Below are 17,496 nucleotides of genomic sequence, written 5' to 3' on the forward strand. Positions count from 1 at the left end.
ATCCCAATTTACGTGGTTATTTGTTTATTAAATTGGTTTAATGTTACCACAATGTATATGATTAAGTGACCACAAATGGAGAATATGTAAACCAATATTAATAAGTTCGTTCAACCACAAATCATTCATCCTCTAACTTTAAAAATAGAATGAAGGCAATACTTTGCCATACCTAGTTGGTACTTCCGAATTGGCGTGATTCGCCTTTTTCATCGTGTTACATATCAAATATCAAATGTATTCAGGTGTTTTCCTTATGCATTTCTTATAATTAGTTTTTGGCATTGATTATCATGTGTCGCATATCATGTGACACGCATGTGTAACCTTAAAGACTTATTAATACTTGATTTATTCTAGTTTTGGATATCTTGGTGAACACTTGTAAAGAGACTTTTTGTAAATGCGCACAATGTATCTGGCAGTGAGATTCTTTTTACTGACATGTATTCCATTAAATAGTGTATTGAATGTTAGTGGTCAAGAATGTATCTTCGAATGTGAATGGGAAACATGGGGAAGTTGGACAGCATGTTTGGAGACATGCGATATTTGGGAACAGAAGTTCAGAACCAGGTCACCATGCTGCCCGGATTATATACTAGACATAGACGATTGCATTGACTATTGTGGGCTATACTATTCCGACTCTGAGGACCAGGACGACTGTGGATGTTCTAACGGTGGAACATTGTCATTCCCTTCACTCGCATGTTCCTGTAAAAGCGGTTTCAATGGCACGTGTTGTGAACAACGTGAGTACTTAATAATATATCGGTACAGCCGTGCCAATATTGTCTGTTAGGGTCTCCCAAAATGCATGCAAAACTTTCATTGCTTGCCGAGATGTATTTATATGATAATCGGAACATTAATTTCCATGAAATTTAAAAAAAAACTTATAACGATAGCATATATCGTTCAATTATACTTTGGCCTTTATATATTGCTGAAAAAAGAATTCTAATATTCATTGAAATTTAACAACTCCACTACGCACATATTATAACATAATGGTAATTTATCAGATGGCATCTTTTAGTTACATTCACTTAATTATTTTCAAATTATTTCTTTTAAAGATTGTCATTTAGAATTGTTTGGTGATACGTAATTTAAAAAGAGTCAAATCAAGAAAAAGGGAAGATAAAAACAGTGGTTTTCGAACGTTTGGGCAGTTATTTTTTAGGCTTGACTACGGTCTGGAAGTACAATAATTCATTCATGCCTATGTTGTCCAATGTTAATATCACCTTAAACTGCATGCTTTTGTATCTATATTATGTCTCATTTTCATATATTCTTTATAGTGGTTGGGATTTGGTATTACGTTTCTGTACTTTGAAATGTTGGTGAAGAATATATAAACTATTTTGTTCCCCTCTGCCCCACACCATTATGCAAACATGTTCATAATAATCCAAACTGAATTGTTACATTAGCCGATACAAAATCGGCTTACACATTAGCCCATTTTAAAAAATACAAATCCTAAACTTGTTTTTGCATTTAAGTCGGTTTTTATTTTATCATTTTGCTAATACAAATTGTAATAGTTAACTACTGTTGACTAAACTGAAAGGAATAAAATACCTTGCAACAATAGCTGCCAAAACATCACGACCTTGCGCATTTGCCACGTTTTGGGGACAAAACGGCTTTACTAACGACTATATTAACATGCTAGCCTATGTCAAGAAAACAGTTTTTTGCTTAGCATGGAGTATATTCCAACACAATAGAGGTAATATTATATCACTTACAGCCTTCTGAAATTTCGAATCGATGTTGTTTTTTTTACTTGACGCGGTAGTAAAAAAATTACGTCACTAGACACGTATTAAATAATGTAAAGTCCCAACCAATGTCATTGAGGGTTTTAATGATATATTTAGTTCAGTCCACAATGGTTGTGAAGTGTTTGTTTATTATAGTGTCACCCCTCTTATGAGACACCTACATTCGTGAACATCTTTGCCCCGATTCCTTATCCCAAATGCCAGACGCCTGGCAGGAATGCAATCAGTAGCCCTCGATTTAACTAGCTGCTGGGTCGGCAACCGGCCATGTCAGGACAAGCCTCTTGTGGGACTCGAACCTTCGACCTCCCGCTCCGTAGGCGGACGCCTTAACCACAAAGCCAAGGAGACGGTGTATGTTTTGGCACTCCATTACAAGATGTTCAATAGTTGTTTGTTTTGTTTATTTGAGTTTATCAAGGTCTGCCCGCGCCCATTGGCTGCATTATGACTTGACCCCGCCGTGACACGACTTAAATTGTGTTGTTGTTTTTAAATGCCATAAGTGACATGAGATAGAAGTGACAGTAATTCGCAGTCAAATCCAGACATTTGAAGACTTGACAAGAGATCCGGGAGCGATAACCTAGCTCTTTGCGAAGAAACCTCTTGGTTCTTTAACTTGCTCGGTGTAAAGCACCGATACACGGGATACAACTTTCCTGGGTTGAACCAGTACTGAGTACATCACTCATGTTCAAAAGTTTCAAAATGTGTTTGATAAACATCGCACAGACTTGTTTTAGTAATTTTGCATCTGTACAAACTTCTTACACAAGAGTATTTTTGTTTGTATTTATATTGAATATTTTATATGTCTGTGCCGCTAAAACATTATATGTAATCGAATTTATAAACTTTTAACAAAATGGAGTTATTTATTAGACACTTGATGACCGTGGACAAACAATAATCGCAAATCTATGATTGTTCCGAATTGCCATTTAAATGGCGATGTAGCTCGCTTTGTACGAAAATTTAACCTTACTTTCCTTGTTTTAACGGTATTTGTTTCGAATGTTTCCATATGTCCAGGGTCTAAATGATATGGACACACCGTTTTGTCAATAACATGATGTGTATAATGTTGAAGATAAAATGCCTAGCAGATAAATGAACGAAGTTTTTTTTTAAAACAATTCAAATTTATTTAACATTATTGCACATACCAAAATACACCCAAATATCTATAATTATTTAAACAATATCAATAAATAACCGGGGTTCATTTGACATAAAAGATAGGTGTTGATTTCCGGAGAATGAAACGTTCTTCAGACAAAAACTAAAATATTGAATTTAACTCAACTGATCGGTTTAGGATTACATACCTGTACCGTGTGCATGTAAATCACAAAGTGAAAAGGTATTTTGTTATCCTTGTTTAGTAGTTTACTAACATTCCTTGAAAACAAAAGGGCTCAAAGGTACAATAAGTTTAGAATGAGCTCAAACAATTCATAAAATAAACTTACGATAATGACGTTCATTATCAAATATCAGCTTCGGAATAGCCAGTCACAAGGACACAAATTCGATAACTTACTGCATAGTTATATTGATGAAATTTACATTTTTGGTTCAATGTATTGGAAAACAATACCAAATTTCATCCACTATAAGTATATGATAATGCGAAAAAAAATAAACAAAAAAAATGAAAAAGACAAATGATCAAATAGGCTACATGGGAATAAATGGATTAATATTTGTCCTATCCGTATTTAAACTTAATCATTTTCTAACCAAGTAACAGTTATTTCTTCTTCAGAGAACCAGTGCTTTTCCCTCATGTTTAACATTCTTTGATTCAGTATTTTTTTATTCCAAACAAATTAATTAAACATACTTAAGGCCTTTTTTATTGATTGTATGATTTACGAACACCGCCGCTCAAAAAACTCATTTTTGAAATAAAAATAAAATTGTGATTTCGTTTTGTTTTTATTACCGCCGATGAAACTTATCGCGGCAAATCATTAAAAGCAGAGGACATCGCAATAGTTGTAAAAGTATTGGTGTAAACATGACTGAAATAGTTTAAGCCAATGAAAAACATTTATCGGATTTGCAGGCTGGTGCTAAAAACCCGGTATCCGGTACCTGGTATCCCCCGTATCAGGTATCACTTTCTGATACCGGATTATGTTGATATCAGGGTTAATATCAGATGATAAATCCAAGTATCCACGGTCCGTTATAAATTGCTTTTTGACAACCAATGCATACTTTAAATAACACGGTATCAACATAATCCGGTAACATTAACTGTGATAACGGCTTTTCTCGATATCGATACCTGGTACCGGGTTTTGGCTCACCCGGTAATCCTTTGCGGCAGGGTGACTTCCGGTTTATTTCCGGGTTATAACGAAGTTTAATAACAGCGATAATATGGACTAATTATCGTACCAGGTTTGTTATTATTTATTTATTTTTATTATATTTGTCATTTTAATGAGTTTATATTACATTATTGTGATATAATTTGAATGTCGTGAGCTATCAATCGCTTGACTGTTTACCAGGACAGTTTAGTTCTGGTGGGTGGGGTAAATGGTTCAGAAAAGACTTCGGTTACTTTTCTTATTGGAGTTTTATTAACAACAAATTTTCTCATCTATTCTAAAACATTTGTTTTGAAAATAATCACAAATAAATTAGGCTGTTTAACTATCTGTCAGTCATAATCTATAATGAGGAATTTGTATGTACATTACCAGGTACAGTATAACTATGTAATAGTCTTATGAATGAACATACATGTATATAAATCATCATAAATATAAATTATGATATCTATACTGCTCTGTGTGTTTTATAAATATGTAATATTTTTTTTACTTAGAGTAATAATGTTATGCTGTCACCTTTGTAGTGTTCTCAGCTTCTGAATGATTTGTTACTAATTAGCTATGTTTGAACATTATGATGGCCACTGGACTAGTCACATACACCCTGGCCTGGAATTAAATCGGGGTCCAGATTGTCTAAAAACCCATCCATAAAAAAAGTCTGAGAGTAACTTATTTTTTTCATAAAAAAATTACTTTTAATGTTCCATTCCTTTCTTTACAGATATGATTCAAATAAGCTGATGGTATCTACTGAGATCATTACTTTGAATGAAGAACATCAATACAATCAGTTGGGCTGCTAGATTGGTAGCAACATGATGTAAGCTAATGCCTGTTGAAACACTATTGTTGGTTGGGCATCTATTGCTTACTGGACCGCTATATTGAATGGACCATACGTGTTGGTTGAACAACTATAAATGGTTGGACCGGTAGTGTTGGTTGGACCACCAGTGTTGTTTGAACTGCTTGTTGGACAGAATGTGTGATGGACAATTAGTATTATTTGAATCACTGTTGGATAGACAGCTTCTGTTTTATCAGACAGCTATAATCAGTTGATTTACAAGTTCCTGGCGGATAAATATTCGCTGTATAGAAGGAAACAAAAAAGTTCTTTTGCTAACTGTAACAATGACATGGTTGGTGAATTGGTATCAGACAATTTGCAGCCAAGACAACACAGTGGAGTGATAGCCGATTCCTTAAACTCTAAATGGCAAATAAATTTACCGACAATAGTTGATTTTTTTATGTCACTTGTCTATTATAACTTGCATTTACAATCATAAAGAGTGGTCAATGAAAATATGAAGTGAACTTGTCAGATAAAACAAAAACAAATGTGCGCACACTTACATATTGACTTGACATTAAAATAAAAATTCATAGAGGATACATCATAGCTTTTGCTTTTCTGTGTGTTTTTTTCCCGACCAAAAAATAAAATTGTTATTTTATTTTTATTTTTATTTCCTCCTCCTCCGACACTTTACCTCTCTGGCCGTTCGTAAAACATATAATGAAATAAAAAAGGCCGAAAGTAAATCGTAACTTATCTTTGCATATGTCAATTCCATTGTGATATGATAAGAACGTACTGATGTTTTCCCAATACCAATTCAATGACAATGAGTTCTAAAAAAGAAGACATTAAAGCGGAATTCAAGAGCAAATTTATGTACTAGTATCATTTTTTTTTTAAATTAATGAAATATCACTAAGCAGGTTAAGGGGTGGGAATGACCTCAACTGACCCCCCAACCCCGCCCTCTCTTAAAATTGTTGAACATGCACCATATCGTAAACAGTTGTACACTAAATAAAGTAAAAGGGTTTTTGTTCAAGTTAATTGGTATATACATGTCCGTATCATAATTGGAGTTTCAAATTGATCTGAGAAACAAATTCATTCACTTCGAAACACTTCCACAAGTCTGGAAATCAATGCAAAATTCACTCACTCACTCACTCACTCACTCACTCACCATTTAGCTAATTTCACTGCTAGAGCAGTTCAGAAGGGGGGGGGGGAAATCGCATTGAATATAAATTGTGTACTATATAACTGAGTTACCTCCCCTTTAGTACATTATTTTTAGAATTGTTATGTAATATTATTCCATTTAGGTCAAACACAGAACTGCCAGAAGTTTTCCCTTTCATATCCGTGTTTTATAAATGTGTTTTCTGTTAATATACGCCAAATATTACGCACTCATACTTTTAGCATAATATGAATTTATTTTGTAAATAAAGAATTCTGCCAGGTATGTTTCATGACTTGATTTTCATTGAAATCTGGTTCATTCAAGTATGATTTTCAACTCCACATGTACTCAGTGGAAATTTTGTGGTCTATTACAACAGTCTTGCTAGCGCTCAAGCCTTAAAATAAATCGTGCAATCCAATCCGATGATCGGTATTTAATAATTAACTTCTTATCTTAATTATTTAATTATCGTATTAATTGTGTCATTAATTGTGTCAATTCTGATCAAAACATTCGCCGACGTGTTATAAACATGATTTCTCGATGAGTAAACACGCATGGCAATCGTGTGATGCAATATTCATTTTCATTGGATGACGGAGATACCCGAGGCCGTCGTTCTTTTCCGTAAACTTCTATGCGCAATTAAAGCTGTGTATTGGAAAAATTTATAAGCGGAAGTGTCAGTGACAAGGGATTAGTGGCCGCTAATTAGTGATTATATGGCTTCATGGGGACAAAAATTAGTGGCCGTGGCCGCGTTAGACAGTTGGCCGCTTAATGCACGTACATTATATAGTAAAAACGTACGGGGGGAATTTGGAGTGGCCCGTTAAGGCAGGTGGCCATTTAAAGCAGGTGACCGTTCAACCAGGTTTGACTGTAACATTATAACCTGCAAGCCATTTAATCGAGCAATTAACTTCTTTTCATGAAGAAGAAGAAGAAGAAGGTTTATTCATGGAAATATAACACACAATATATATTTGAAATAGGCCAACATGAACCGTGATCAAATCAACATAGAATATGTAATGGTGTACGTATAGAACTACAAATAGTGAACATGTAAACTATATAACAAGTATGTTGTATCAAATAAATAAATAAATAGCAACTGCATCTATTAAGTTCGACACATATCATGAATAATAAATAAATGATTCATGTTTATCTCGGTCGACTCGGCGATCAACAGTTACCCTGAAGATCAACGCTGCAGCTGGCATAAGAATTTAACCCTCTATGAGACAAACAACATTCAATTTAATTCAATTTGATAGCAATAGCAAATATTATATGTTGTTCACAAAGTAAATTACTTTGGCACTAAAGCCTGCAAATATTTTTGAAGGGGTTGTTGGGCTTTTTCACCTTCGCCATCGGGTTGAACCAATTCCGCGGTCATTACTTGTATATGAAGTACGTTATCATATAATAAAGTAAGCGTTGACTTTTAGATGATGAAGCATCCAAGGACGAAGATAACAATCCGGCATTGGCAATCGGGCTTTCTACTTCCGGAGCTATAATTGTAATTCTTGGTGTTGCTGTTGTTGTCTTCTTTGTGATCAAAAGGTAATGTATAGGATCAATACTTTGTTTTGTATGTGTATATCAGACGACTATTGTTTATAGTAAGAACCTTGGACACTATTTTTATATATTTGCTAAACATAATTATGTAAAAAGATCTTAAATAGTCGACTTATTTAGGTGATGAGTTCAATAAACTATGTTTGTGTGTGATCTAATATTATTAAATCTTAACAATTACCATATATATAAGAAAATATAATTACCTATATATGCTATACATAAATTCATTGTCATCAAACGTCAATACCTTTCCCCGCTGCTCCATTAAACAAAACACATGTTTTTTATACGTGTTGTATATCAAAAGACATATTTTATATGTTGTGAAAATCTGTTGTTAATGCAGAGTGGGGTCATGTAACTTTTATTAAAAAGACTGTACTTGCCCATTTATATAACTTAGTTGTATAAACCTTTTAACTAAGTTAAATGTTACGTCAGGCTTAAGATTGTTTTACTCCAGTGCCAATCAATACCTGTGGTGTAGCCTATCTATGTAGATCATCAGTGCTATTATACTTGTAGAATTGAAATATCTAGTAGTATTTTGGGCACTTAAATGATATTAACGATTCAATTATTGCAGATTTGAGATTTATTTCAAAAACATAGGTATAATAATGAAAGGTATAATGAATAATGAGGACATTCCTTTAAAACTGTGTCACTTTACATATGTATGAAATAAATATGCGACAGTGTGTTTTAATTCATTAACAAAAAAGGTTGTTCATGATATGTTATACATGAATTTATTTCTATTTAATACCGTTCCAATTGTGCATTAAGGTTGTTCACATTCGGAAATCTTCCGTCATTTTTATCGAAAACAAGCTTGGATGTTTTTGAACGTTTAACATACTCAGACATCTGTATTTCAAGTCAGCAGCAAGTAGATCGCGTAGTGATTTAATTTAGCAGTTAAACTTAAGGACTTAACTCTTGGGAATCTCAATTATGATTGCAATAATTCTCTTCAATTTAAACTTAGATCAATAAATACAAGCTGAACCATTACGTTTGATTAATAATATAATTCAAAAATACTTCAACTGATATACCGGCATACATCCGAGGTTGTTTGAGATAAAAATGGCCCTTCGGAGTTCCGAATGGGTTGTTCAAGGATGCAAAATAAAATCTAGTATTGTTATGAATAAATGTACCTTTAGCCAAAAACATGCATCTATTCATATGAATATAAAATCTTAATTTACTATAAATTGAACATTGAAAAATAGGCGATTTCAAATAGTTAATGTCCGACGTCCTTAACTTTTTTGCTGGCTTGCATAGCTTTTCAAAGCTGCTATTGTACTGGATTACATGGAACACTTACTTAGTTCAAAAATGTTTAATTCAACTGATCGTTGAATAATTTTAAAAGTATTTGTTTTCATATCCAAAACAATGGATTTTATTTAATGAGGTAAACTGGTATGTAATATTATGAAAATCACTACAAAATGCGATGAAAGTATATAATGTAATACTATTGCAGTATACTCTTCAATATCAACTTATGAAAAGATAAATCATTATAGTTTTTCCGGTTAGCGCACTTAGATGTAAGGTGTCTCATGTTCAATTCCTGGCATGCATGTGCGTTTGGTTTGTGGTCATCAAGCAGGAAAAGTGACGTTCCTCCGGGTATTGCCTACCCGGAACGCAAGACCACGCCCCGAATAAAATCGTACCAACATTAATGATTAATATAATGTTGCAATAACTTAATTCACAATCGTTGTAAAATAATTAAGTTGATGCTTATGCATTTTTACAACAGGCGCCGATCCAATGCTGGGACAAGAACAGAATCTCCTGTACCTAACCACAGAGGTACCAATTTGTTCTCTGTGTAATATTCAAAGCATTTGCGTAAACAAAAGAATAATACGTTTTCCTATCGTATTATCATGTGTTAGTCCACAGCTATTAACATTATAGTACATGGTTAAATTTGTCACCAAACCAGAATAATATATGTTTATTGAAACCATGTTTTGTTAGTTTATGCAAATCAAATCAGAACGTTTGTTTGGTATGCTTCCATGAGCCATGTTTTTCATTGCCACTGCTATGAGCAGTGATTTTGAATAACAGATTAAACGAATCCCTCACCCATTTGGTTAAGGTTAAACTAATTTAGGTTGGCTCGATTGTGTCGAAACACGGGTAGAAATCAGCGGTGGTGGTCATTTTAAGAGGCCTTGAGATAGTGATCGCATTGACAACCGCCAGTGTGTAAGGTAGCTACCGATACCAGTACACCGCTCTTGCCCTTTTTTGATTAGTGTCTCCCAAATTAGTGATAACAATGGGCAGTTAAATAGCATTCTCTTAAAACACATAGCATGTAGAAAATTTTCTGCTTTTATGTTCTGCAGATGACCATCCCACTTATGTCACTCACTACGTATATGTTTTTTTGTTGTTGTTTTTCAGATAATGTTCCCGTCGCGAACCCATTCCAATTTAATATTATTGTCAACTCGTCGAACACTGATGTAAACAGAGGCTGTGAGATAAACCCCAACAATGAGAGGTTGTGCATGGATGCAAACAAAACTCCAAATTTCAATTTAAACTTTACATCTCAAATATACTTTTCACTATATGTTCAATATTAAGTGATTTCATTCAAATTAAACACCGTCCGTCCCCCGTGCTTCAATGTTGTTCGTGGAAATTTAAAAAAGGCAATTCATATAGATACTGTCTCATGTCCTTTATTGTATCGCTTTAACAGGGGCGTAGCTTCCTTTAGGCCGTGTAGGCCGCGGCCTACACATTTTTCAGAAAATCGAATTAATAAAATTGCTAAATCTGCAATAAAGGCATAGGGGGTTAGGGCTTAAATTTGAAATCCCGACAAATGCGCCTTAATATAAATTTAATTCAAGGTAAAAAAGATTGATATTGTTGTTCTCATTAATGTTTTTAAACAAAACGCACCAACCACAACATAGCTAAAATAAAAATCGAGGGGGGGGGGGAGACACCCCAAGAAAGTGGCCTACACATTTATTTTCGTCAAGCTACGCCCCTGGCTTACACAGTTGTTTGCCACTTAACGTTTACTAGAAAAGCTTAAAAATGCAAAGCTACACATTCTTTTAATTGATTTAATCGTAAACTTATTTTAATGTATTTGTTCCCATATTAAAGTTAAAGAATTTATTTAATAAGAATTCCAGTACGAAAGAGTATAAACATAAAGGAAACTATCATTAACATAATTATGAAAATAAAACCTTAACATTGGATGAATCATAATAGTTGCTTCGGTTACAGTGTGTGTATACCACGTGATAAATTACGTCATATATGCTTCGTCAGACGGCATCATTTTGCTTAAAATGAAGACTTAAATCAAAAATACCTTTTCTTTTATTACACCATTTTAAATGAAACAACGGGCAGTCTATGCCGCGCCTTCGTTTTATTACCGGAGTTTAATAATGTGGTAAGTTTCATCAAACACTTCGACAAACCTGTTTCCAAAATAATGGTCTGACAGTGCTCCGTCAGACGGCCGTATTGTAAAAAAGTTTGTCGAATTGTTTAAAGAAACAAAACCCTCAATCAAACTCTGGTAAAAGATCGAAGGCGGGGCTCCGTAAGTGGCGTAGACTGTGCTATGTTTCATTTAAAATGGTGAAGAAATAGGAAAGTTATCTTTGTTTAAAGTCTTCATTCGAAGCAAAATATTGCCTTCCTACGTAGCATTTATGACGCAATTTGTCACATGGTATACACACACTGGGTTAGCGCACTCGTTTATCATCAACGCGTTTTGGGTTTAATCCCGGCATTAATGTGACCAAGGAATACCCCCACCCCAGAAAACAAGATAACTCTCGAGAGTGGTACGTGTAATGTAAAAAATATTATATTTTGTAACAGGGAGCGATCTAATGCTGACACAAGAGCGGAATGGCCTGTATCGTATAATAAAGGTACCTATTTGTTTTCTGGATCATATTTAAAGCATCAACGTAAACAAAAGGAAACTACTTTTTTATTCTTTTCGTGTTATAAATGTGTTGTTCCACAGCTTTGAACATTACAGTACATGGTTTAAGTAGTCACTAAATCAGTATATTATAAGTGCATTTAAAATGCGTTTTGGTATTAAAGTACATGTATTTGCAATGCAAATCCAGACGTTAGTTGGGTATATTTCCAGAAGCCAGGTGTTACATTGCCACTGCTATGATGATTTAGTTTTAGAATAACGGCTCAAGCAATTCCCCAACTCATTTAATTTAAGTTTTACTACTTTAGTGTGTGTATATCACGTGATAAATTGAGTCATAAATGCTACGTCGGAAGGCAATATTTGGCTTCGAATGAAGACTTAAAACAAAGATAACTTCACTATTTCTTCACCATTTTAGATGAAACCTAGCGCAGTCTATGCCTCTTAGGGAGCCCCGCCTTCGGTCTTTTACCAGAGTTTGATTGAGAATTTTGTTTCTTCGAACACTTCAAAAACCTTTTCACAATACGGCCGTCTGAACACCACCGCGGGTTTTTATACAGGTTTCGTCACAAAGATATATTTTCTTTTACTACACCATTTTAAATAAAACAAAGGGCAGTCTATACCACTTTAAGAGCCCCGCCTCGTTTAATTACCGAAGTCACTGTCAAAACATTATTATGGAAACAGGTTTGTTGAAACTAATCACCTAATCAAACTTCGGTAATTAAACGAGGCGGGGCTCTTAAAGTGGTATAGACTGCCGTTTGTTTAATTTAAAATAGTGTAGTAAAAGAAAAGATATCTTTGTTTTAAGTCTTCATTTTATTCAAAATGTTGCCTTCCGACCTAGCATATATGATGTGATGCATCACGTGATATACACATACTGTACTTTATTTGTGCTCGATTGTGACGAAACCTGTATAAAAACCCGCGGTGTTCATTTTGAGAAACCATGAGAAAGTGATCGCACCGAAAACGTCCTGTGTGAATTGTGGCTACCGATACCAGAACACTCTTACCAATACTATTTTGATTACTGTCTCTCTGACAAGTGACAACAATGGGCAATTAAATAGCATCTTCGTAAAACACATAGAATGTAAAAATCTCCTTTTATGTTTTGCAGATGGCCATCCCTCTTATGTCATTCACTACGTATATGTTTTGTACCTTCAGAAAATGTTTCCTTCGAGAGGCCTGAGCAAATAATGGATAGTCCCGCCCACTCGCCGAACACTTATGCAAACAAAGGCTTTGAGACGAACCCCAGCGATGAAAGGTTGTTAATGGATGCTGAAAATTACAAATAGCTTGTTGAATTTTACATCTAATATATAATTTTCACTATATATGTATTATATTAAATATGAATTATTTTGTTTCAAACTCAACACCGTCCTCGCCTCGTGTAGCAAGGTTATTTATGGATGCAGAAATTTCCTAGTCTGAGTATAAATAAATGTACATATAACCGCAAAGCGCATGTATATTCTTAATTTCTTAACAATAAACATTAGAAATAGCCAAGCTCATATCGTCCGTATAGATGGCCTTAACGTGTTTGCTTGCAAGAACAGTTGTATTCAACATGTATTTTACAGCATGTAGATAAGCTTTAACACATTTTTAGATTAATTTAAGTGATTTAATCGTAAACTCTTTTAAATGTATTGATGGTCATATCAAAATAAATGGTATTTTTAATAAAGAAATCTAGGACGTCCGAGTATAAACATATAAGCAAAATAGCATTATTATAATTATATAATTTGATATACTCTAACATATCTTTTAAACACTTGATGAATCATAATAGTTCTTCCGGTTAGCGCACTCAGAGGCAATGGAACTCGACATGAATATGAGTGTGGTTTGGACACGTGACTTTCCTCCGGTTATTCCGCTTTTCCCCGGCTAGCACGGTCGCATAGCATAGTTAAAGCGAGAGTGATTAATATAATGTTGAAATACATGTTGTACATTTTGCAACGCAATCACATACATTTTGTATAATAAATATGTAATTTGGAACATGATTATCGGACTTCAATTGCGCTATTTACCTTCTGTATCCGAAACTATCTTTGGCAATAGATAAGCTTCTTAGATTTTACTTATTATCTCTCCAACTAGATTTATACTGACATATATAGTTTCTCATATGTTAAACATATTTAACAATTCATTATGTCATTTTCTCTAACTATCGATATACCAATTTACACAGTATATACGTGGTTTGCTGGATTTTATTCATTTATTTATAGTTTTGTTTACAGAAAATAGAAAAGAGGTTTCATACAAGCCAATGGCTTTCTCCTCAATTCTTTATATCATATGTATATGTTGTAAATGTTTATTTGTTATCAAAATACAAATACTGTTTAAACCAATGTTGTAATAACTTTATTTTCCAATCATTGTAAAACTAAATTAGAAAAAAGTAGTTTATATTGTAACAGGCGGCGATCCAATGATGAGACAAGAACGGAATGTCCTGTACCTTGTCTTAAAGGTACCAATTTGATTTCTAGAACATATATAAAGCATTAACGTAAACAATTGGGAGCTACTATTGTGAATGTCACGAAAACTGGGTAGAAACCAGTGGGGGTGTCTATTTTGAGAGGCTATGAGAAAGTGATCGAACCCACAACCTCTAGTTTGGCCACAAATACCCAATACCCTCGCTAATTTCATTATTTTTTCTCTGAAATTCGACAATACTAGTCTGATGAAATTCTTCCTCGTAAAACACTTAGTACATAAGAAAATGTTGTGCTATTATATTTGCAGATGACCATCCCACTAATGGCAATCACAACGTGTATGTTTTGTACTTTCAGGTAAGGTTTCTGTCGAGAGGACTGAACAAGAAAACGATATTCCCGCCCAATCGCCGAACACTGATGTAAACAAAGGCTGTGAAACCATCAAAGGCTATGAAACCATCAAAGGCTGTGAAACCAAAAAAGGCTGTGAAACCGAAAAAGGCTATGAAACCATCAAAGGCTGTGAAACCAAAAAAGGCTGTGAAACCGAAAAAGGCTATGAAACCATCAAAGGCTGTGAAACCAAAAAAGGCTGTGAAACCGAAAAAGGCTATGAAACCATCAAAGGCTGTGAAACCAACAAAGGCTGTGAAACCAACCAAGAATCAGGCTCGGATGAAATTGAACAAAAAATATTTTCTTCCTCCTTGGAAATTGAAACAAACTAATTTATTACTTAAAGTGATATCCTTATTTTAAATCAATACATACACATGTATAACAAACATAAATTTCTTAGACCTACTGTATGGCTACATGTTTTAGAAATGATAACAGTATGTAAGCAAATATACCACACATCTTCTTTTTTAAAGAATCTTGATCGGATTTGAATATTATATGTTTATTGAACTAAATAACTACTAGGAACGGAATTTACATAAGTTTTAAGTAACTTGTTTTCCAATCCTTATTATTTGTATTGTTGTTAAATACCTTATATATTTAAATTTGAAATAAATACTGTTTAAACTAACAAACATAAATTTAGAGTGACAAACCTTAATCTACATGTACTTACTAAAAATGCATTTATGGAAAATATTCATTACTGATAACAAGATTGTAACCGTGTATTTCATAGCTGAAACGCACAAATATTGAATGATTGGTGAGTGCTAAACGATTTACAGTGATCAACTATCGTCTCATTAGAAAGAAATACAGTTTTTTTTCTGCACTTTCCTTTCAATTAAACACGGCATCCTTCATAAGAACCATTATTTGTGATATTTGTTCATCCTTTTCGGTAAATTTTATTTCTTTTAGTACATCTTAGAGTGTATCTTTAAATATTGTTTTTCTTTCAAATTTAAGTTGAAAATATTATTGTTTTGGATATACTTTAAACGTATTCAATTTTTTCGTTGATGCCTCTGATACGAAATGAAAATGCTATTGAATGCGTAATAAGAAGAATTTATATTTTCTTCTAGTAATGTCACCAAAATTGGTAGAAGATCTGAATAACTTGCTGTTGGTCTTTTACTTATAAATATATGTGTAATTGAAACATGTGATAGATCGTTATGATTTACAAATACGCATATGACTGTGAGGTATTCAACAAATGTTATCCTTTATAAGAACCATCGTTTTTTTATATTTATTCATCCTTTTCGGTACATTTAAACAACTGTATTAATTGTGGTACTGCTTATTTGGGTCAGAGTGCATCCTTAGAAAAATATACGATTTCACCAAACATAAATGGTTGTTAGTGACACGTTATTGATTTTGTGATTTTGATTAAAGTTCCTTTTAATGAGGATCTGCAGAAAATGACATGAGCATAGGCATTTTCATTAGCCAATCGAATAACAGTTTTTTTTGACCAAATGTTTGGCCGTGATTCAGAGAAAATAAATATAGCAAATTAGTTCTAACTGATTGCTAATTGAGCGCAGCTTCTTTGATAAGTTGGTCACTGAAACTCATGTCAGTTTCTTTTATAGTCTGTATTTTTGGAATAATTCTGGAATATACTCATTCGTGGTTGAATACTAAAATTTGAGACTTAAATAATATTGGACTTCATAATCTGTTGTTGGAAATGTATCCTTGTTAATGATACTTTGCCACAACAAATTCATCCTGAAACATTTGAGGACGTGCGACGTGTTATTAATACACTTCTGAGAGAACAATTGTAAACCTAATTATAGAAAACCGACTTTAAGCGAGAAACGTGAAAAGTTGCGTTCACTTCATGCAATATGATCGAATTAGTCAAGCCACTCGAATAAGCGAGTGAATATAAGGCTTTTGACCTTCCCTTGTAAAATTAGTCGTAAAATCTTCACAAATTAAATTGCGTCATCAAATGCTGAAACCTATCGACTCATGAAAGACTCATAGAAATTGAAAATCTAGGGACTAGTTATCAAGGTGTTGTCATCTCTGGGCGATACATGAGTGACTCAGCTTGTGAATAATAAGGTAACTCCCAAAACGGAACACGTTGCGAACATGTAAATGATTTGATAATACAACACTGACCGTCAATTCGTGAAGAATAATATCAATGTGATCTAAGATGGAGATGGCTTTTAATAGTATACTTGAATTCTGAAATCACTAGCGGATCCGGGGGACGCACCAGGTGCCCCCCTCCTCCTAAAATCGTCCAAGTGTACTTTCTATTTCAATACAGGAGAAAAAAAGTTATAAAACTCGCCCAAAATACACCATTTTGGACTAGAAATTGTTGATTTTTTCTTGGGGGAACAGCAATCCCCCATGCCAACACTTACAACCAAATAGATTTCGGTTCTGAGGGAAGGGCGCAAATCAAAAGGTTACCCCCCGCGCCTCCTAAGTTACTCGCCTCTTACGTTGATCCGCCCCTGGATATCACGTACTAATTAATTATACATGTAGTTCTTAAATAAAATGCCTGTTCAAATGTGATTACGATAAGTACTTACTCAGTCATATTCCAACAAAGTGGTAAAGTCATCTCATAAATTGACCCGTAAGTTAACTTTATTTGAAGAAAAAAACATCATTCGAAAAGCAGTACAAACATTCGAGTACGATTTATTATTGGGACTATATTTTCTTCGTCTATCTTAAAAGCACTCGATCAAAACACTCCTGGTGCTGGGATGTTATTAGGTCACTTGCCATTAGCCCCAAGAAGTGGCTTTGCAAGCGCAGCGTTGGGCGAGTGTTACGTGTTCGTTATATTTTTCCTAAACACGC

General features: G+C 34.0%; 1 protein-coding gene and 1 long non-coding RNA gene across 2 annotated transcripts; both read left to right on the top strand.

Annotated features, from left to right (window-relative positions):
* Nucleotides 1-280: 280 nt before the first annotated feature.
* On the top strand, nt 281-16,087 carry LOC128223636 (uncharacterized). Its single transcript, XM_052932912.1, has 8 exons — nt 281-755; nt 7,611-7,728; nt 9,536-9,588; nt 10,195-10,294; nt 11,656-11,708; nt 12,917-13,019; nt 14,203-14,255; nt 14,587-16,087. The coding sequence occupies exons 1-8, from the start codon at nt 404-406 to the stop codon at nt 14,958-14,960; spliced, it is 1,206 nt and encodes a 401-aa protein (XP_052788872.1). The 5' UTR covers nt 281-403; the 3' UTR covers nt 14,961-16,087.
* On the top strand, nt 4,136-5,616 carry LOC128223637 (uncharacterized). The gene is made up of 2 exons (XR_008259311.1): nt 4,136-4,214; nt 4,878-5,616. It is a non-coding gene; the product is annotated as an uncharacterized LOC128223637 (long non-coding RNA).
* Nucleotides 16,088-17,496: the final 1,409 nt, after the last annotated feature.

The sequence above is a fragment of the Mya arenaria genome, chromosome 17, assembly GCF_026914265.1.
Source record: "Mya arenaria isolate MELC-2E11 chromosome 17, ASM2691426v1".
In the NCBI taxonomy this organism is placed as follows: domain Eukaryota; kingdom Metazoa; phylum Mollusca; class Bivalvia; order Myida; family Myidae; genus Mya; species Mya arenaria.